The sequence below is a fragment of the Phalacrocorax aristotelis genome, chromosome 3 (genome assembly GCF_949628215.1).
Source record: "Phalacrocorax aristotelis chromosome 3, bGulAri2.1, whole genome shotgun sequence".
NCBI classification, from domain to species: Eukaryota; Metazoa; Chordata; class Aves; order Suliformes; family Phalacrocoracidae; genus Phalacrocorax; species Phalacrocorax aristotelis.
Window position 1 is genome coordinate 126,583,469 of NC_134278.1, and position 22,927 is coordinate 126,606,395.

Consider the following 22,927-nt stretch of genomic DNA (forward strand, 5'->3'; position numbering starts at 1 on the left):
TGCCTGGCTTTCTTGACTGCCATTAACAGTGCTTTAAAAGAAAAAAAAAAAAAAGTCGCAAGCCCAAAATTTTCTCTCTGCTTGGCATACATGCATTTGCTTGCTTATTTATACTGTAAAATCTTAAAACAACAATGAAAGCATGTGACTTCATTATTTACCTGGGTCACTTTTTTTGTCCTTTCCATGTGGGTAATCTTGCAGTACACGACAGTTTGACACGAACTCACTTTGTATTGTTTCCCAAAGCAATGTATTTCCCATGTCCTGTAAATTAAGTTTTGTGACTTTCCTTATCATAGTTCAATTGGGGAGAGGGTATTGTCACACTGACTGGCAAAAACAATGTATATTATGCTACACCAGCTGATTTGCGAATTTGTTTGCTTTCCAATTTGCTGCTAAAGGCTGAGTCATTCTTGCTGTTATAACAAATACATATTAGATAAGTTATCACAGCAAAACTGTTTGTCGTCTCTTGCAGTTGATGATAGCAGAAGTTTCAGGCTCTAAAGTCAAAAACAAGGTCTTTTTTAAAACAGTGACAGTATTTTAGACTCAAATGATTGTATGAAATGCTTCTGACATGTACGTATTCAGCAATACGGCTGCTCTGTATGAGAAGTTGATGACAACTGGTGTTTCCCCAGACGTTCCAAAAAGTGCTGCTGCTCCTCTTTTTCTTCAGCAGCGTTGATATTAGAGATTCCTGTCTTCATTTCCCTTCAGCAAAGAGAACAAGTAACCGTTTCAATACCTTATAAAGAAAACTACAGCAGTAGGATGCAAATTTATGCTTCTCTAGCAGCAAAATTATCTTTTGGAGGAACAGATGGCAACCAAGTGTGCCCTTGAAGAAAAACCCTGTATTGGCTAGAGATACCTGGGAACTGTCCTAAAGTTTTAACATGAGGTTTTTTAAGCGCAATGACAGATATTTAGGGCATTTACATGCCTGAAGACCTTTTCATGTCAGAGTACTCCTGATTTCAGTGAGAACTGACATTGCTGTACCTAATCAGTTAATGTTTTCTTCATTCCGAATGAGTTTTAGTAGCTGTTTCACGCAGACGTTGAGCAACAATTAATGTCAGGGTTTAATTTACATGATACTTATCAGGAAAGCCCCTTAAATTAAAGCCTTCCTGTTATTAGGAATGCTGTTACAGGATCAGACCTGGATCTGCTTTCAGCGCCGTTCATGCTCCGTGAGAGCTTGATAGGGTTTACGTGGTACATGGGACTTTTTTTAAGAAGGTTGGCTTTCAGTGGAAACCCATTATCTTCCTCTTCCAGCCCAGCTTCGCTTTTGTTTCGTTCCTTTTTTCTCCGTAAGAAAGGAAATTACAGAACCCTTATTACATTATTTGGTATCTCTAACTCGCTGTTTTGATTTTTGTGGGTTTATCTTCCTACAGCAAAACCGATGAGTAATGGCTTTGCCAAATGTTAGGTCATGTTACCTGATACATGTAGTATGTTTACATAACCTGAGACCTGTAATGATGACTACACTATGATTGCAGTAAAGGGATTGAGAAACTCAAGTGCCTAATCTCAAAATTACAAGTGTATTTGAATTTTTAGTTTTGAGTACTTTTCATGCAGTGTAGTCATTTCTGTCTCGTGTGAAAGAAGTTTGGCTTAATTTTTAGTTGTCTTTTTTTTTTTTTTTTTTTTTTAATATAACCACGGTGCTACTATTTGGCAAGTACTATGTTCTGATTTCTGCCTAGAAGGAGCTACCAAACATTTGCTTCTTCCCTTAGTAGAGTAGTTATGGAAATAGTTTCAAATGTTTGCTGCTATAATAAAATCCATTCTGCTTACGTGTGATATACAGATATTTTACTGATTGAACTGCAAGAACTTGAAACTATTTTTCAGCCCGCTCAAAGCAGTTTCTTACAAGTAATGCAAACTGTGAAAGCTTTTTTTTTTAAACATGTAAAAAAAGGGGGGGGAGTTTAAATTATCAGTATAAAGCAAAAAATGCACTGAAACAGTTGATTTGAAATACTTTTAATGTGATGGGTTACATGTCACAGTTAACGCTTTATTGGGAAAACTGATATTTTACGTAAGAGAGATGAAAGAGTTTGCAACCCAGAGGTCTGACTTCAAATTCTAACTTAACCAGACTAAATCTAGGCAAGAATGATTGCATTTAAAAGTTTTTAGGGTTTTTTTTATACAGCAGACTTTCACTGAGGTTAGTAGTGGATTGGATTGTTGGTAGAAACTGACTTTTTTGCTTTTCTTCTAAATTCATGTTACGACTTTTTGCAAATAGGATGTTGTCACTGCAGGCGCCTGAGTACTGTGGTGGTAGTGGGTGGCTTGGCCTGGAAAACTTTGTTCTGATCTCTTTCAAAAACCTGAACAGATGGCTATTTCCAGCAAATGCATAAAGATAGGGGATGTGCTGTCCAGCAAACGGGCCCTGTGAACGGAGAGCTACTCAGGCGGCCGGTTAGCGAGATGGCCAGTTTGTTTCACACGCACATCCGCGTGCCTGAAGGCTCAGAAACCAAACTGCCTTCTGGGGGTCTTTCAAGTCAGCTGAGCTCAGGGCAGCATGGGAAGTAAAATACGCTACTGTTTTGGGAGTCGTTTGATGTCGGAAGGTCATTGCAGATTACTCTTCGGTGTCTGTTTTCAGTTTCTCACTTCTTGGCTAAAAAGGATGTTTTTGTTGTACATGTAGGGTTGTTTCAACAAAGGTTCAAAGACCTCCTATGTACAGGACAAAACACAAGTCCAAGAATGCGCTTGGAGTGACTGAGTAAGATGGGCTAATTGTCTTGTCTAAAAAGTCTCCTAAAAATAACTGTTTGATGCTACGTTAAGACTAAAAGATAGCTGTCTGTGAACTTGAGTCTGGAAAACAAGTATTTTTATCACAAGGAGAAGCATATGCTTAGTTGTACACAAGACATTTTTCCTGCCTTATATTTCATTCAAGGGAGGGAAACCTGAAGGATTAGTCACAAGATGGGAGCAGCTCCACCTTCCATACCTTAATTAATGGTATTCCTCTCAATGTGCTTCACGTGTTTTTTGTAGACATCTGTGCTCAAAACCAGCTTTTAACTGGAAAGATAAAAAATTATTTTCCCATTACTTCAAACCTAATTTTTTCTGTTGCTTGTGTGTGAATTACTTAGGAATTAATATAGATAAAATGTAGACTTTTTCCACACACACAGATAAAATTAATTATCATCTTTGATTCTTTGACTCTAGGCTATGGTGGCTTGTTATCCAGGCAACGGAACGGGATACGTGCGCCATGTTGATAATCCAAATGGAGATGGAAGATGTGTTACATGTATATATTATCTTAATAAAGACTGGGATGCCAAGGTATGCCATAATTTCTTTCTATAACTTTTTCTTTTACATAGACTTGCTAATGTACCTTTACTACAGGTCGTTGTTCATGTGCTTATTTCAGTGCCTTAGTTGTGTTCTTATATTATGTTAACTGTGGATATCCTTTACACCCCTGATGCTGCTGTTATTGAGAGCAGATAGAGATGAGGCATTTCTTTTCAAGGTTTGAATGATGCCAGCAGGACCTCCTTGATAGTGAGATTGAAGGAAGCTGCATGTTTTTCATGTATGTTTCTTAATTACGCATACAAGTATCCGCTAGTATCCAGGTTTCATAAATAATTATGCAACTTACTGTACATTGTACAGTAACCCTCCCAAAGAGTAAATAAAGAATATTTAAAAGATAATTGCTTTTAGTTTCTTTCTCCTTATATTCCTGTTAAATCTTGTGTTTACTGTTTGTGCAACTAGATTACTTAATTGATTATGCCTATAAAAAGAAAGATGCCCTAGCTTGGGAGCAGTTTCAGATAAGCCAAGTGTTATGATTATTGCTATGTCAGTGTAGTTCAAAGCAGCACAACTGTTTGTATCATTGTAGGTACAGGATGTAGAATAGATAAATACTCTCCATAGATTTAGTGACTATGATAAAGTCACTTTTTACTACGGATTTTCCTAGCAATTCAGTGGGATTAGGTAGATTTGAAGAATGGATGTAGCTAACTGGCTGCATTGAAAGCATGAGAGTAATGCAAAGATAGCTTTGTTTATTCCTTGATTGCTGTGCAGTTAGCTATGGAGATGTCTATTCTCGTTGTATATGGAAAAAAAAAAAAGATAAAACTACTGACACTGCTGTCGTACTTAGGAAGTAGCATGTGGAAGAGCACGTAAGCAGTCAGTTTCTGTGAATTGGGCCACCAGATATGGATAACATGGATAACACAGGTTCCAGCTGAGAGTTTTTCTTTCCCTTCTTGAGTACTGTCCATTTCTTGTACGAGCTGGGTGGAACAATGAGACTGATAACATACTCGCATAAAACTGGTAGATCAGAAAGCTGAGTCAGAAGTGGATGCACTTGAAGCTTTCTGATTGACTTGCTCTTTGAAATGTCAAATGTGATCCTTCAATTAGAAAACAAATTGCTAGCCTTTTTTGCCATGATAGTATCTTTGTATGTAAGTGCACTGGTTGGACTGAATACCTTAAAACGCAGCTTTGGGGCACTTTTAGTTGATTTACTAAAGTTTCACTCCTGGAAAAGAATGAATGCATACCAGAGTGTAGAAGTCAAGCAAATGGCATTTTCACAATAACTGTGAATAGCTGGATATTTAATTTATAAAAAAAGGTATTCTGTTTTCTGCAAAATCTATTTTAACTTACAAGTTACTATAAAGGCAAGTGTATTTGATAGCAAAGAAAGAAGCTCAGACTTTCTTAAGGAGAACAAATTGATCTGCATTGTCACTTCTTGTTTGCTGATTTAGATCACCACTAAAAACAGTAGTTTATATCGATTTACCTTGTTAGGACTTGCACTGTTATGACTTTCCCATGAAGGCCTGTGGTGGCTATCTATAGTTAGTTTTAATATCACTGATACCATCAGTAGGAAGGAGTCGAGAACTCATTTGGAGTACTTTGTCCAGTTCTGGGCCCCCCAGTTAAAGAAGGGCAGGGAACTGCTTGAGCAAGGCCAGGGCAGAGCTGCCAAGGGGATCAGGGGCTGGAGCATCTCCCTTGTGAGGAAAGGCTGAGAGACCTGGGTCTGTTCAGCCTGGAGAAGAGAAGGCTGAGGGGGGATCTCATCAGTGCTTATAAATACCTGAAGGGCGGGTGTCAGGGGATGGGGCCGGGCTCTTTTCAGTGGTGCCCAACGCCAGGCCAAGGGGCAACGGGCACAAGCTGGAACACGGGAAGCTCCACCTGAACATGAGGACAAACCCCTTCCCTGTGCGGGTGCCAGAGCAGGGGCACAGGCTGCCCAGAGAGGCTGTGGGGTCCCTTCCCTGGAGACATTCACCCCCCGCCTGGACGCGGCCCTGTGCCCCTGCTCTGGGGGTGCCTGCTCCAGCAGGGGGTGGGACAGGGTGAGCTCCAGAGGGCCCTTCCAACCCTCACCATTCTGTGAGGGTAACGTGACTTTAAAATAATTGATCCCACCTAGTGACTTAAAAATAATTAACCCCAACTACCTGTTCTGTTTTCTAGGCATGCATAGGTAGGTCCAACTCTTTCAAAGCCTGGAAGAGATCTAAATTCATGAGGAGTAATACAGGCTCAAGCTTTAGTTTGAAGTTTCCTAGTCTCTTTCCTCATCTTAATTACAGAAATGTGACATAAACTTGTGCTGTTGTTAAATGAAACAGTCTCTGTAATGGGAAAGGGTGAAACTCAGATGTGAAATATAATGTTTCTCATCTGTATTTGGCATATTTTTAGCCGCTTCTGCAATATCAGTCAGTCTTGTCCATTTTTTATGAGTAGGTAATGCAGCTAAATTAGAACCAATCTAAACCCACAGCTTTCTATTCAAACATGAATGGAGGTTTTATATTTGCAACCGTTCTGAAATTACTCAGTGAAAACAGTGTAAAACGTTTATTTTAGTTCCAAGCGTCTGAAATATTTTCAAATGCGATATTCAGTACTTTTAAATACAAGAAAACTTTGTTTTCAAGCACTGGTTTTAAATATTTAATTTGTAGGTAAGTGGAGGCATCCTTCGGATATTTCCAGAAGGTAAAGCCCAATTCGCTGATATTGAACCCAAATTTGATAGACTGCTATTCTTCTGGTCTGATCGCCGCAACCCTCATGAAGTACAGCCAGCATTTGCTACAAGGTAGGACTAGTGGAGTCCCTGTATATTGCATGATGCCTCTTTTATCAAGAAATGAACAAATCTTAATGAGAAATGAGTGACATGATGAATTATGACCTGATCCCAAGTCTTTCAATGTACAGCACCAGCTGCACTGACGAGAAGGGTTTTTTCTCCTACTGATTGATTAGGCTTCTGCTGTGCTGCTGACCTTGTAGTGATGCCTGATCTCTTATTTTGGAGAAAACATCCTCTTGGGTGGGTAGGAGGGAGGACTGGAAACACGAGACGTTTCTGAGCATGTACTTGGCAGAACTGGCTGGGAGCACACAGAGCCATAAGCAGACCCCGCCAGAGTCAAGGGGTGTTGTCTTCATTATTTCTCTGTATCTGGTTTACACTTCCCTTCCCTTTGTCCCTAGCACCTTACTGTGTTAGTGGAAGACTGGCTGGGTACTTCAGTTTTATGTCCCCTCTTGTTGGGAGGGATTTGTTAGAAAATAGTAATTTTCAGGCTAAGCCACCACATTCTCCTTTGGGAATTGGGAGAGGGCTGTGGGGCAGAAGCGACCATTGATACACAAATCTTTTCTTTCTTTGGAGTATTAGAAGAGTTTGCTCCCAGTCTGAGTCACAGGGGGAACTTGATATCTCCTTTGTCCCTCAGTGTAGGGCAGTGGATGATGCTAAAGGCACCTGAATTCACTGGCCCCATGTCTTGAGCGGCATTTCCAGAGAGCGTTAATAGGTGAATCGCTGGAGTCATTGATCCAGGCTTCCTGTTGCCCATGTCACAACACGTTTGCATGGCCCCAGCACTGAACGTTTACTGGAGCTGTGAGATAACACAAGTACCTTTTGCAAGAAGTAACTTGAAACTGCCATCGGGGCGTCCGCTTGCAGCCTTTCTGGAGGCTGTACTGCTCTCCCTTCCCCCTCTGTGCGCCGAGCAGTCAGAGGGTGAAATGCCATTTACTAAAGCTCCTTAAAGTCTTTTCTCAATAGCTGGCATTTCATGTTTAAATCCTCTACGGGCAGTGGAAAACCAGAGGAGCTGTGTAAGAAGGGACAGTTAACTTTCCCTTATGGCAAATGTCCAAAAAAAGAGGTTTGTGCACCGTGACTCAGTGATGGACTTGACCCAATACAGTAAAAGACGAGGTCACAGGGCAGGGTGATACAGACAGAGACTAGATGACAAGTTCTGGGCAAGAACTGTAATAGCAGCTCATCAGGAAAAAGAAACCTAAACTCAGAGCATCAGTGTCACCCTTTCGATGAGCGTCCAGGCAATACCTACTAATAGAAGAAAAACCTGCTTGCTTTGTGTTTTATTAAACCTTTCTTCTGTCAGACCGCAGAAGTATCATCTCATTTAGGTTGTGTTTTATGTCAAGTGCTTCACTGTTTTTTTTTTTTTCTTCATAGTTCAGGAGTGTTTTTTTCCATCCGTTTCCCTAGGTACGCAATAACAGTGTGGTATTTTGATGCAGATGAAAGAGCACGAGCTAAAGTAAAATATCTAACAGGTAATCTCTTGTTAATATCTTCTGTGTTCTCTCTCTCTTTTTTTTTTTTTCTGGAGGAATATCTAAGTAGTTCAGGCTCATCTTCTTGGCCCACCCTGTGCACAAAAAGGGGGAGAAAACCAGTGTAACTCGAGTCAGGTTTTCCAGGGAAGGTGACCCAGTGACTGAGCTGCTAGGCAGTGACTTAGGCAATCCAGGTCGCTGCCTTGTCCTGCTCACGCTTCCTCTGAGACCTGAGGCTGCTCAGTGTTTTTAGGGGGGGTAACAGCTTCTCCCTAATCTTGTCTCACGAATAGGTGTGGAGGATAAACACACCAGAGCTTGTGAGGCACGGCAGAACTGGGAGCCCTGGAAAGAGTTTTGATCGAATATAGTGATTCAACAAGTGATACAACTTCACTTGACTAGAATCTCTATATTGGTAAAACAAAAGCCTAAAATTAAAATCTGGAATCAAAGAATGGACTTACTTCCTCCATTTCCAATTCCACATATCTAGCATCTGTTTTCCTTTTCTGGCTTCTCCCTCAAGAGGAAGTTGATCTAATTTTCCTGTTCAAATTAGCATTATGAGGAGAAATGGCCTAGGACTTCTGTCATGCTTGTAACTGCCATCACGATTTTGCATTTGTTACAGTAGTTTAAAAATAAACCAAAATCAGGTGTACCACGATTCCATATATGCACAGGGCCAGTGTCTCCACGGTTTCGTCAAAAGCTTTGAAACCGATGATGTCGAAGACACGTGCCAGTCATTTCCAAATGAGATTTCCATTCATTGCTGTCGGGAGTCTGAAGCTCATAAGTAGCCCCAAAGGTATCTAGCAGCTGCGAAAGCTGCAGTTTAGTTCAGTCCCCCTTGGTGCAGCTGGCGACTGCGCATCAGGAGCGGTAAGAGCAATGCAGCTCCTGCCTGGCTTGCGAAGAAACGCAGCGGGTCCCTCAGCTCCAGCTGGGCAGGCTGATCCGCTGCTGGGTGGCACATGCCCAGCGAGGCACGGTGACTTCCCAGGCAGTCAGGAGTGCCGGATAACGCCCGCCTGGTCTCCACAGGAAGCCTGTCTGTCTCTAAGCCAGGCTTTGTGTCGCACGCGTGTGACCACGCAGCTCCTCGAGCCAGCCTTGCTGGATCAGAGCTGTTTTGGTTGTCTCTGCGCAGCTTCAGCTGCTGCCCTTTCCGAGGGAGTGCAGGGATGTGGTTTGGGTGGGCTTGTGTCTGCGGGGGAGGTGCTCCCACCCCCGGCTCCCCTCCCTCTCCAGGGTCCCCCTAAACTGCAGGCACCTAAGGAAGGAAGGCTGAGTTGGAGGGTTTATTTACATTTCAGTGCCAGTTCGCCCTGTAATTGATTTATATTATCATATAGTCGTGATTTGAGTTTTCGTTTGCAACTAAAATTGCATTCTTTGCTCTGTATCTGCAGCAAGAATTGTGCAAGATGCTCTTCATTTTCTACTGACAAAAAAAATAGAAAATCATAGAATAAAACGTCATAAAATAGAGAACTATTTGGTTTTGACTTAGTGTCAGTCTAACTAAAGCCACGCGGAATATGTGTGAATTTTTCTTGAATATGGGATACTGTGTTAATGTTTTGATAGCCAAACTTTTATTTGGGGATACCTCAAGTTACCCAAGTCAATTTTTAGGAAAAAAAGGACGGAAGAGGTGTGGGTTGGCTGGTGGGTTTGTCAAATGGAATATTGCATTTTAAAAATCCCTCAGTCTCTTTACAAAGGTAAATACCCAGAAACTCCAGATATTCTGACACGGAATAATGGACAATATCCTCAGATTCTCAGTTGGCTTTTCTTAAAGCTTACCTTCGTAAAGGCTGAGACGATGAGCTTCAGAACTGCACGTATGACGTGACGTATCCAGTCTTCCCCTTGGGCAGCCAAATACGTGCCCGCTCTGAGATGAGGAGTAACCGCGGCTCGTTAACTTTACAGAGCCTGCATCCAAAAATAGATATCTTGCTAGATAATACGTGCCAGCCAATCTTTGAAGTACTCCCTTAAAACTGATCTGGGCAGTGATGTAGCAATTTTGTAGACTGTACTTTGAAAAATGCTGAAAAATAATACCTATTTCCTTTCGTATTTCTGCAGGTGAAAAAGGTGTGAGGGTTGAACTTAATAAACCTTCTGACTCAGTTGGGAAAGACGTTTTATAAGCCTTTGATTTAGCAACTCCCCTTGCTATTCTCCCTGATAAATCTTGATGCTATCTATTAACTTTTGAATGTGAATAACAAGATAAAGGAAAATCAACAACAAACCAACATTTTAATAAAGAAGCAAACAGTGTTTCAATGTTGCATCAAATAGAAGGTTCTTTGACTGCTGAAGCGTTGTACTATGTGATTGTGACTCCAGGCCTGTGACTGCTTATGTGAAGAAGATAAGCAATCAGTAAGAAACAGCATATGCATCTGGACATAAATAAGTGCCCTACATAGAATTTGTCCATCCTTATATTTTGCCAGACCTGTCATCCAGCTGAATCCGATTCATCTCTCCCTTTTTTTATATGGTAAAAGTTTGAATTTTGGGTAATTTTTGTATGACCAGGTACAGTTTATCAAAATTGAGTCTTAAAAAAAAAAAAGAAAAACTGAAAAAAAAAAAGAAAAAAATTTACAGTATTCTCCAAAATAACATGGATCTATTTTTGTAAAACTGTTCATACTGTTCTCCTCTGCCATGAAAGACCTAATTTAATGTAAGGGTTGCCAGTAACTGATAATCACTTTAATTTTCTTTACACCTTAAGTCAGAAAAGGAGCACTTTAATTACCAGCTACAAACCTGATTGTTTTATATCATATCTCACACTAATCTTAACTTTTAAAGATTGCTGCTGTATTGTTTTTTTGACTATGTCCTCTTGAACCTTATTAACAGAAGCAAAACAGTATCTTGCTATTAGTAACATTCAGTTTGTGGTTTTGTATGTTGAATCCACAGAGGGGAAGTTTGTCTCTTTGTTTTTTTGGGTTTGGTTTTTTGTTTTGTTTTGGTGGGGTTTTGGTTTTGTTTTGGGATTTGTTTTGTTTTGTTTTTCTTTTTTTAAGTGACTGGCACTAAGTGAACTTGACACTATCGGTTGCTGTCATTGGCTTTGGGGACCTGGTAAATACCATCAAGTTACAAGAACATACAAGGGCTTTCCTAGGCTATTAGAGGTACCCAGAACCTCCTTATGTACTTGACAGAAAATTTCGAGCTTTCTCCCTTTTCTAAAGAATACTTGCCCACCCCCCTTTTCCTTTGTATATAAGTTAATAGAATATCTAAAATTCACTTTTTTCTATTTCCTTTTCCAACGTTGGTGTCCCGTACAGGCTGTAATTGACACCTTGAGCTATTATATAGCATCAAGGAGATGGTCAGCACACCGAAGCTGAAGTGCATCACTGTAGGCTCCTTGTGCAATACATCTTTAGATTTTCACTGTGCTGAAGGATTTCCCCACAAAGGCACTGCCCTTTGATCAGTGCTGAGGTATATCTCCAGTAGGAAAACATTTACGTTCTTTGACATTGTTTTCATTTTATCAAGGAGAGGGGACATCACAGAATAAAAGTGAGATGTGCAGAAACTGATATTCTTATTTTTAAGAAACTGATGTTTTAGGCACTGATTTTTTTTCTTCCTTTTTTTTTTTTTTTCCTGAGCTTTAAAAGCTTGAAAAAACAAAAGCAAACCTATAAAAGACAGCATTCATAGTCACAGGAGTCTGGGGGTTGATCAGCTTACCCACTGCAGTTTTCTATCTGTCCCTTTTTTCCTTACTTAGCCAAAACAATGTGAGTGTACAGAAATATTTCTGTATATATTACAACTTGTGACAATTTTAGCATCTGTATAGTTTGTATTCAATTAGAGACCTTTTCTATGGAAAGCTCAGTAATTTTTTATTAAAAAGATTACTATTGTTCATGTAAAACATGAAAAAGCTAATTGTTTAGTAACAAACTGACAGAAGGGGGAAAAAATTCAGTATTGGTATATCACTTAGGAGAACCAACAGAGATCCCAGTTTTGTTTTGTTCTCGCTTTTCCTTTCTTGAGTAAGTTCTTGCCCTTCCAAGTTCTCTTCCTCTTTCCTCTTTCCTTCCCAGAGAAACAGACAGGATACCTTTACTGTAAGTGCCTCTGCCAACCTGGCCAAGGAGTGCAAATCTTCATTACTGTCTGGTCTGCAGTGCATTTAGGCTACCAGTGAAACAAGCAAAAAAAGCCACCTCTTCTACTTCCTCTTCTTTAAGTACTACTTTAACGGAGGTTTGGTTGGTTTTACTTTAGAAATGTAAGCATAAGCCTTTAAACTCATTTCAGTCCCTCTGTAATTCAATCTTCCGCAGTTACACGGCGTATCAAATTCTAATCACACTGTAGGTTTGTGCTTGCCAGACAGGTTTAAAAAGTGCTTAATTTTTCACTCCATGTAAGTCATTACAATAGGGTCAACAAATCAGGTCAGCCATTTCTTCAGTGTCCTTTAGAAACTGTTCATTTCACATCGGTTGAATATTCAGTCTTGAGCATCACCAAGCAGGTCCTTGTTTTAAAACTATTTTTTAAACTGTCTTATGATCTGTATGTGTCTAGTCCTGGTTAAAGACAAAGCTTCATAATGCTATTTTTATTCATGATGTTAGCCGGCTGTAAAATATGAGACCTTTATCTATAGCAGGCAAAGAAATTCAGGATTCATTTACAGGTTGCCTATAAAGTTGTGTAATTTGAAAAGCAGTGTTCATTATGAAAGAGCTCTCAAGTTGCTTGTAAAGCTAATCTAATTAAAAAAGATGATGTATAAAGGTTCTTGAAAACTACGTGGTTATTTGTGATCGATGTAACTTTTAAAAACTACTCCATCGCAGCTAATTTTATAAATGACCCCTGAGAAGGGGGCAAGTGGATTTTTGTTGGGTTTGTGGGGGGTGTTTCGTTTTGTTGTGGTGGTTCTGGGTTTTTGGGGGGGGGGGGGGGGGGGGGCGGGGTTTGAGGGAGGGTTGTTGGGGTTTTGGTTGGTTTTGTTTTCTTCTTTAAATCAGAGTTATTTCTGCTTGGGGGAAGGATACTTTTTGGTTTTTTTAACACTGCCTACAGTTAACCTGGGTGTGGTGATTACTTTCCTGATGATTTCTCCCTCGAAAACAGCACCAAGTTTAGGCTGACTGGAGAGTGATGGCAGACAGAGAGAGGCTGCTCTGGTTTTTTCACCGCTTTCTGACAATACACGAGGTGCAAAACGAAAGTCCTCTGCAAAACAGGATTTGTAAGGTTTAATGGGAGCTCTTCAGTCTTGCATGGCTCCCAATGAATTATGAGCCCCTTGAAGATGGCGGAAGAATGGTGGAGTCTACAGATGCCAAGCCCGTACAAGATGCCACACCATTCCCTTAAGCTTTTTGATGAACGTCAAAATGACTGCATGGTAACCAAGGAAGCACCTGGCTGGCCGTGCTTCTGCCATTGCTGTAACTCTTGTGAAGCCCCCCTGCGTGTGCGCGGCTCAGGAGGAGTTCCCTGGATCGCCGGATGAGCGTGCCAGTCCAGCGCTTGGGTACCTGTGGTGCTCCGGTCTGCTCTTGCCAGTGCATTAGGCTGAAACCTAAGTGCAGCAGCACTGAGCTGGTCCTAAAGTGCTTTGAGGCTGTTTCCATGCTTCGGTGCTGTATAACTTCCTACGTGTTCTCTTGAAAAAGCCTCTTCCCCATCTTTGTTTTACATTGAACGAGGAAGGAGCCTTCTAGCACTTGCAACCACCCTGTGTAGACCTGATTTCTTTTTTTCCTTACTTATCGCATTGCTGAGCATGACACGCAGGGTGGTCATTTTGCATAGTGCAGTCAAAACACCACACCAAGGAAAGATGAAGTCTCTCTTGGGTCTTTCTCAGAGGCAGTTGCAAATCAGAGGAAGCTGGCTGACAGCCTCTATCTTATGTAAAACATCTGGCTGTGCTGAGCACTTCAAGGTCAGGAGTGGAAAGATGACATCTCTAAATCACAGTGGTAAGTAAAATTAGACCAGAAAATACCATTTTTGTGCCTGCTGAATGCTTTGGAGAAGAGGGGAGACTGCTAAATGCCAACCAAACGCTCAGAGTCTCAAAATCCCGTGCCGGCACGCAGATAGCTGCAGGCACTTGCGAATACATAGCAGGAATTTATGGGTACTGAGTAGCAAAGATGTTGAAGAAATTTGTGGGACTTAATAGGATTTGGATCTCATCTGCTTTGGGGGGGAAGGTATGGATCTGCAGAAGCTTGGGTCTCCCATGGTCAGCTTTCATATAAAATGCTCACTCACTTAGCTTTTTTTGCATATGTAAAGTAAAGCTTGAATGTGAGCAATTACTGCAAGCGCATTGAAGCCTGTTTGTGCTATTACACTGCTGCAAGGCCTCTGGTCAGTGGAGCGTCTGCTGAATCTGAGTTGCCTGACCGTGTCCGGTGGGGGTGGATAGCAGCTGACGGAAGCTGGTTGAAGGTTCTCTGTCCTACCAGACAAAACCAGTTCCACAGAATTTGCTCTGTTGACTTTTGCTGCCACTTACTTGGTTCCATCAGACTTTTCCCCGTAGCTTTGAAGTTGAGTGAATATACAGCATATTTATCCCTTTTCTGAAATACGAAAAACACCCCTGTAGCTCCCAAAGGGACGAGCCAGGTACGGAGAGCTGGCTCTAAAAGTGGAAGAAGCAGATAAGATGCAAATCACCAACCCGCTGGGGATAGACTCTAGTCCTTAGGAGGACACTGAGGAAGGAATGAGTTGAATAGAAAGGGTGAAGTAGGGCAGGAAGAGACTGAGGCATGAGACCAGGATGAAATACACGTGTGGGGTGGGTATGAGGAATGTGTGATGGGCCGAGCCAAAATATGCTATAGGTGTCTGCCTTGGGGAGGAGCATGAAGTGTGGGGAGAAGGAATACACAGTGTTTGCCTCGGCCAAGGCGATGCATTCCATCCACCCTTTCTGTTCATGGATGCGTGTTGCAAACCGGCATATTTTTATTTCTGAAGATGAGAGATTCACAACTTTTTACTTGACCTGGGAGTTGGTTTCCTTGTCCCCCAGTTATTAAATATGCAGCTCAGTAAGAGTTGGTAATAGTTTATGGGTTCATTTGGAGAACTTAGTGTAACTACCTTGTATATATCGTGGTAATAAATGCTGGAAAAGGTGACCAGCTTGTTTACCCCATAAGCCCAGTACCAGCACCTTCACGTGGCAGAAAGCTAGCAGGGCATGCCTCGCATCTGAGCGGTGAGATGTGAAACACACGGATGGACTAACAGCTTGCCGGTGTTGCACGCAGCTGACTCACCGCTTCAGGGAAGCGTCCTGAAAGCTGGAAACCCATCCTTTCTTTCAAATGCTGTTGCAGATGGGAAGTAAAATTTCAGCTCTGCATATTTAACGTGGGGATCCAGTGCTCTTTGTGGGCCTGTGTGTCAGCGTGGTTTCCCAGGATGCAACCAGTTCCTCTCCTGGGCTTGTTTCAATGCGGTTCAATTTTATTTTTGCTTTTAAATAGAAGATGAATCCAGAATAACTAAAATGCAGAGATCTGACACCTACTCAAAACCAGAAAGCCTAATACCTGAATATATTGTACTGGGCTGTGAGCTGGTATTTCCCTGCCTAAAGAAAACAAGGGCCAAACAGAAAGCCAAGTGAAAAAATAAAGATCAGCACCATCTTAAGGCAAATCACTTAGTTTGGAAACGTCTTGCTTACATTACTGGATGTAAGCAAGCTTTGAAAATCTATTAATAAAGACTGCATTATAGCCGAGGTCATGGGGGAAGCTCTAAAAAACGTAAGGAACCTAGAATTTTGGAGCTTGATTAATTGCTGTTGCAATCCTGAGAGGTTTTTCCGTACAGTGAAGGTGGGAGGGAACGGATCAAAAAAACCCCCACCAAACCGCTAGCCAGCAGCACGCTGAGCACCGCCACTCCTAAACCTGGGAAGTGCAGTCCCTGGGGTGACAGGAACAGAAAGGTATTTTGGAAGAACTGTTTTTATTTGAGCACTTGGCAACATCTCGGCATAAAGGAGAGAATATTTCTTCAAGGAAAATGTGACTGTAGGCACCACTAACGTTGGGCCATGGGTAATAACCAAATCTGTTCTCTGAGATTAGAGTCCAGGTGACGGTGTTCCCGATAGCAGAGAGCAAGGTTTGAGCTGTCAGATTGGGCATATTTATTTTCCCTTCGCTTCCCCTTCCCCAGCCACAACATAGTAGTAATGCGATGCTGGCTACCTTCTGCACAGTTGTATTTTAACGAACAAGCAAAAACTAGGACGTTAACTCTCTTTGGTCCTAAGTTTTTGTTATATATGGAACTCCTTAATGGGACGTAGGCAGCAATTTCTAAACCTCTTTGATGACCTTTATTTTTTCCCACCTCCACTATGAGAACATTTTAGTTTTTTTAAAAAATTCTTTATTTAAAATAGCACGAGTAGGCAACAACTATGTAGTTAAAGAGCTGCTGCAACTTCACAGCCGCGCGATGTGATGCAATGACATAACCAGGCAGGGCATGTATTTTACAGTAACGAGCAGGCTTATACAAATCCGGGAAAAGAAGCGGGGTGTGGGTGCGCGGCCCTTGTTGTGGGGGGCTGCGGGAGGCTGCGGGAGCCCGCTCCCGGGGACAGCTGGACGCAAAAGTGGGTGACTGGGTCCCCCTGGTGTCCCAGCTGGGGCCAGGCCTCTCCGTGCAAGCAGAAAAACGTGTTCCTAGGGTTCTAGAGACAAGTCGCTCTATTTTAGGTGGAGGATGTTGTGCTGCACAAACAAAAGTTATTTTAACTTGCAGCAATCAAAGGACCTGTATTTTGGTTGGGAGGCTTTTTTGTTGTTGATTACGATGGTGTAAGCTCTCGTTTAGGTACGAGGCAACTTTATCTAGGACCAAACATCCACCCGGGCGGGGATGAAGGAGTGGGGGAAGCAGGAGATGGTTGGTTACATCCCAGTGCAAATTTGCTCTAGTTTCCTCAGGCGAGAGTGCGCAGGGAACAGCAGTTCTGCTTCCTACCTCCTCGGCGCCTTCCCTTGCCATTTCTGCACCCGCACGTGTGCGGGGGCCTCTCCTGCCCCCTCGTTTTTGCACCCTTCCAGCCTGCGTTAGCTCCCCAAGCGGTGTCCGAGCTGAGGCTCGTGTGCTACACCCCTTATGTGGGTGGCGGATTAAATTATAAAATACTTGGCTGGGGAAAATGTTTGGGAATTTTTTTGCCTGCCCTTCCAGGTGGTCAGGTGCTACTAAGCCCTTGGCTGAGAGTTGCAAAAAATGCCTAGAGAGGAGTGGCTGCCACGTCATGGCCAGCAGTGCAGCCTCCGCCGGCGGCTGCTGCCTGCCCTGAGTTGGTGCTGCTGGACAAAAGCTCGGTGTGGCAGCTGCTGACCCTCTCTCAGGGAAACAAAGTCATCTTTAATCGCTGAGGGTGCTCCTGCTCTTCTGGCAGAGGTGGTGGGATTATATGTGACGCAGCTGACCTGTGGCAGTTCATGGGACACACCCTTCAGCTGGCACTGAATGCAGTGTATCTGACCGTGCTAGCATCACCCAGGAGCAGTTTCACACCAAGCTGGGGTAGTCTTTCTACTGAAAAAAGGAAAGGGAGAGACAGGAGGCAGCTGAAATCGGGTGTGGGACTCACAAACGGGATGTCTGATGGTCAAGCTCCCGAAGATGGTATGACTTCAACACAAACCCACAGCCACATGTGAAAATACACTTGGGGCTGGGATCAACCCATCACACAGCAACCCAAAGCTGAGTCAGGATGCTTGCCCAACAGCAGAGGCCTCCAAGCTCTCTTCCCAAAGAAGTTAAGGCAGCATTTCCCTTAGGATCTGCTGCAGGGCAGGCACAGGCTGACCACAACCCTGTACGTGGTTCAGTATCTGCACTAAGTGTGCGAAGAGTTAGTTTAGTGTGGGAGCGCTCCACTGCAGAGAGTCCTGAGGGAAGGTAACATTTCCAGAGCCTGTAAAGGGATTATGAAGGCAGCTGCATTAAGGCTACTTCAGGTGTTTTCCTCCAACCTCACGTCTCCTCGTTCCTTCAGGAGATGCTCGTGCCCCTAGCACCTTGCAAAAAGCTCCAAAGCCATGGCATTGCTTACCGCTCCAGACGTGTGTCTGCTTCGACAAAACTCTGTTTAAAGACCCAGGCATAAGCCCAAATGTTAGCAGTAAAACCTCCTGGGTGGTGTCCTCTTAACTCTGCCAAATTGCCTGGGAAATGTTGCCAGCTAGTTTGAATAGTCATTTGGGGTTTTTCAGTGCCTGAAATACCTCCTATTTCCTGTCATCAGATGTTTTTCCTGCCTTCTAAATCTCTTATAGGTACATTCAAAGTTAATTACATCTGAGCTTTAATTCACGTCAACAGGGCTGATAATCCTGCCCCCCACCCCGTGTTGGTGAGGAAGCAGGGCAGGCCATGGGAAGCAGCGACCCAGCTGCTGCCTTCTGCCGGCTCACCAGGGCAGAGCTTCCTCACACCTGTCTTTGTGTTGTGGCGTGTCCTGGCTACTGCCTGAAGTCCTCCAGTTTCTGATGCATGAGATGGGGAACTTGGCCCTCCTGGTCCTGGCCTGGCACTGATGACAACTGCCCATGGTGAACCTTGCAAGGAGAAAAACATATAGCGGGAAATAAACTGATGGTTAGAGATGGTGTGAGCAATCCCAGGTTATGTGACTGCACAGGCAAGCGGATGGATTTTAACTGCCTTCAGCTGTAATTTCACTCTGTCCTGAAGTGTTCACGGAGTTGTTAGGCAGAAACCCGGGACTGTGGAGGTAGAAGGGGCTCCTGGACATGGTCTGGTTCAGCCCTCCTGCCCCGAGCAGGGTCACTCGGAGCTGGCTGTCCAGGACCGCGTCCAGCTGGGGTCTGAGTATCTTCAAGGATGGAGACTCCACAGCCTCGCTGGGCAACCTGTCCCTGTGTTCAGCCAACCTCACTGTAATAACATTTCTTATGTTTAAATTAAATTTCCTATACAAATACTACTAAATGCAAAGCTAAAGACTAACCCAAATAATTCTTAGCAACATATCCTGCAGAAGACAGCAGATTTCCCTAGTGAGACCACATTTGGAGTGCTGTGTCCAGTTCTGGGCCCCCCAGTTTAAGAAGGATGTGGAACTGCTTGAGCAAGGCCAGCGCAGAGCTGCCAAGGGGATCAGGGGCTGGAGCATCTCCCTTGTGAGGAAAGGCTGAGAGACCTGGGTCTGTTCAGCCTGGAGAAGAGAAGGCTGAGGGGGGAGCTCATCAATGCCTATAAATATCTGAAGGGCAGGTGTCAGGACGATGGGGCCGGGCTCTTTTCAGTGGTGCCCAACGCCAGGCCAAGGGGCCACGGGCACAAGCTGGAACACGGGAAGCTCCACCTGAACATGAGGACAAACCCCTTCCCTGTGCGGGTGCCAGAGCAGGGGCACAGGCTGCCCAGAGAGGCTGTGGGGTCCCTTCCCTGGAGACATTCACCCCCCGCCTGGACGCGGCCCTGTGCCCCTGCTCTGGGGGTGCCTGCTCCAGCAGGGGTGGGACGGGGTGAGCTCCAGAGGGCCCTTCCAACCCCTGCCAGTCTGGGATTTTGCAGCTTTCCATGCCTTGCCTGGTAGAGGCGTTGTCCTCTCTGAAGCCCCCGGGGCGTTATATTCTTAGGACAAGTCTTTCCTTTGGACGTGTTCCCGTTTGCCATCTGCCAGAACAGCCCAGATGTTGTACCATATCCTTCCACCACCACATCATCTGGAGCAGCCCATGCCAAGTTGTGTGGTCCTGTCACACACCAGGGCGTTTGTCTTGCTGTTGGTTGAAAACAGCTAGTGTAAGATGTGCTGTGCACTATAAATAGAACAGCCCCTATGAGTCTTTGGAGAAATGCCTGTAAAATAGCAAGCGTGTGCTGGAGTATGCATTAAACAGGCCAAAAACCATTGGACTTGGTACACTGCTCAAAATGAAGTGGTATAAAAAAATAAACTGCTCTGGTCAAATTATTTCTTGCTTCTGAGACGTGCTGCTCTTGAGCTGAACAAAACGGCCAGTGCTTCCTCAAGCCACGTGTGGGTGCTGCGGGCAGGCTGTGTCCCGCTGCCGGCAAGCGCTGCAGAGGCTGCGCCGGCTTCTGCAGGTGGGCACCCTCCGAGCATGCAATTTGCTCAGCTTTTTTGCTTCATGCCTCTCTCCAAACACAACCCACACCCTCCTGGTGAATCAAAAATCCGCTTACAGAGTGGTGGCAGCACGCCCACTGAACCGATCCTCCTGGGAAGAAAGCAGATAATTACTGGGATGCTTCTGGGAAGAAACCAGGGTGGTCAGTGGGAAAGCAAAGGCGGGGAACAAAGAAGTGGGGAGGAAGTAGAGTAGGAGCAGAGGCGCCCTTTGGCTGTTCCCCCATCAGTAAGTTGCTGAATGAAGCTACTAGAAGAATTAAAAACCCCAAGTAAGCCATATTCCTATAGGCAAGATATTGTACTGGGACTTCACTGAGCTCTAGTCCACGTTTTACCCCAGACTTTGAGCAATTAGTAGCAAGGAGAAAGGTAAAGAGAAGGTACTTGCTGTCCTGTAATTTGAAGAAAAAAAGAAGTATTTACCGCTTATAAATTAAGCAATGGGGGAGCCAAGTATTTGGCTTGTTGGTTTTTGCTCCTTCAAACATTCTTATGCGGTTTGTGAAATGTCAGGTCTATGACTTACTAGGACAAAAAAGCAGATGAAACAATGCGAAGGATAGGGGAGGGTTGGGACAGAGGCAGGGTGAGCTATTCAGGCCAAGCTGCTGCACCTTCTTAGAAACTTAATCTAGTCTTAAAGCAGCCTGGCCTGGCAGAAGCTAAAAGGGAATGCAGGGATTAAGGCCATGGCCATCTCCCATTTTTAGCTTTCACACCTACAATACACTACCCTTTCCTCAGCCTGTCACACCCCTCCAGCTCCCCAGCTTAGCCAAGGAGCCAGAGCCACGTTTGTGTGTTAAAGACCCCTCTAACTTCCTACAACTTCACCCTGCCTCTCCTGCTGAACTGGGTTGATGCCATATGGTGACAGAAAATTACATTTTTCACTGCAGTGGATGCAAGTGGTGCGGTATATGTAGACCACAAAAGGATGCCTTTTGGGTTACTCACTGATAATAACCCAAAAGAGCTACCGGCTCATCATCCAAGTCCCTCTTGCAGCAAAATTAACAGAAACACAGAAAACCCAGTTAGATGCAAATTCTCCTCCTCAACTCTCTCCACTGGTTGCAGAACCTCCCCCATTCCTCCTCCTTTCACTTGCTTTATGGTCCGGACGGGGCTCCTGCTGATCCACCTTCGTCCTGGAGTGCGGGTGTAGGTGAAACACGAGGCTGCTAGTTCTGCACTTTCTGTTCTTTCCCTGTACAGGTTGGAGAGGAAGGAAGTATTACTCCTTAAGTGCAAGGAGTGCCACCTAATGGCCTGTTGAAGAACCCCAAAGCTCCACACAGCCTGCTGTCTTGTTTTTTCCACGTACACGAGTACATGAAAACACACAGAGCGTATTTTCACACACGCACTGAAATGAAGGTCTCTCACATGGCCTGTCTACCCATAAACCACACTTTAAGGGTAATTTAACGTCGAGCCTTTACATTCATATACAAGCAATTGTTTCTTTAAGCTTAAGACTTCAAAACAGCTGTAGTAATCCATACAAGAACGAACTTGGGTATTTAATTTGGAGTATAAAGCTCATGAGTGCTGGCTAGCAGGTAAGAAGCAGCTGATGGAGAGCAGCTGTTTCACTTCTATCATTACTGTGTCAGGCAGCAACAATCATATGCTCACAGGGGAATTTAGGTCAGATGTAACCTCAGGAGGTCACCCAGCCCAACCTTTAGCAGCCTTTCAATTTAAGGTGGCAAAATGCGACAGCTGATGCACGGACACCGTGTTCAAGCATGACCAGCTCCAGCAGCCGTGGAGCAAACCGCTGTGGTGGCAGCCAGAGCAGTCTGTGCCACCTCACCGTGAATCGCTCCAACCGATTTAGAAGAGACATCCATCTCGCCTTTCCTCAGAAACTCACCGTTTGTCCTGTCTCGCTGTTACGCTTCGATAGAACGTGACTTGCTTCACTTGAAGGATGCGTAGGGATGCGGTGCGTGGAGAAAAAAATGCAACAGAACCGAGGCTCCAGAAGAATACCTGAGGAAGAAGAAAAATCCTCACAAGCCATTTACTCCACAGCACATCTTGCTGCTGCAGCAAGAGAAGCTTGAAGTGTGCACAGGTACTTTGCATTTCAGGAATTATTCGCCAGCTCCAGTCCAGTTATGACTAAGCCCTCTCTAGCCTTTGATTTTGTCACACGTTACCTGGTATCCTTTATTACTAACACTGGCACAGAGGCAGGTAGCACCGCATAGCGTAAGCCCTGCTGTAGGTTGTTTGATACGAACGCTGTCTAGTTCTCTTGAAAAAAAACGTTCCCAGAGAGGAGGCTCAGGTAGCCAATTCCTACGCTTTGAGCAGCAGCACCATCGCTGCCCGAGGAGCGTACCTCCACCTAGACATAAACAGCCTGCTCATCAGCTTACGCATAGGAGTTGGGGTAGAACTTGCTCTAAGAATACACTTGCCGCGTGACCTAGATACCCCAAGTGAATACAAATAGCGGTTGGGCTACGGGAGATGGTAAAATGCCTCATTATCGCTTCTAGAAGATGCTATAAAGCAGACTATTTCTATTATGTATCTTCTTGGAAGATAGTGATTTATTTTTATCATTCCGGAGAAAAAGGCTACTTCCAGTTCCTTCATCAGAATTCATCAAGTATTATGAAAACTTCCTAGATAACTTTTCCCTAAAAAGTAAAAAAAATACTTGAAACTATTTGACCTTCAACATTTCTTGCCCGATAACCAGTTTCAAGCAACTTAACAGCAGCCTCTTCCCTAATAACGAAGTAGGTAAGTGATGCCCAGTTAGGTGCTTTGACCTCTAGAAATGTTATGTGGATCATTCCGAGCAATTCCAGTAGATCCCCGCAGAATAACATTGCTTTTGGCTTTGGTTTGCAGAACCATTTGTTGACCTCTCTCTTACCTGATTTGTCTCAAAAGTCAAGCGTATTGACTTGTTTCTCCAATTCCCAGTCACGCAACTTATTCTGCAGTTCAGCAAAGCACGTT

The 22,927-nt window shown here is 43.9% G+C and overlaps 1 protein-coding gene across 1 annotated transcript in view; it reads left to right on the forward strand.

The window, feature by feature from the left end:
* Positions 1–12,542, forward strand: part of EGLN1 (egl-9 family hypoxia inducible factor 1) — a 39,828-nt gene extending 27,286 nt beyond the window's left edge. The window contains exons 2-5 of the mRNA XM_075089504.1: positions 3,247–3,366; positions 6,057–6,193; positions 7,634–7,701; positions 9,811–12,542. Of these exons, the coding sequence (XP_074945605.1) occupies positions 3,247–3,366; positions 6,057–6,193; positions 7,634–7,701; positions 9,811–9,875 (390 nt within the window). The 3' untranslated portion in view covers positions 9,876–12,542. The remainder of the gene's footprint in view (positions 1–3,246; positions 3,367–6,056; positions 6,194–7,633; positions 7,702–9,810) is intronic.
* The last annotated feature ends 10,385 nt before the right edge of the window (positions 12,543–22,927 follow it).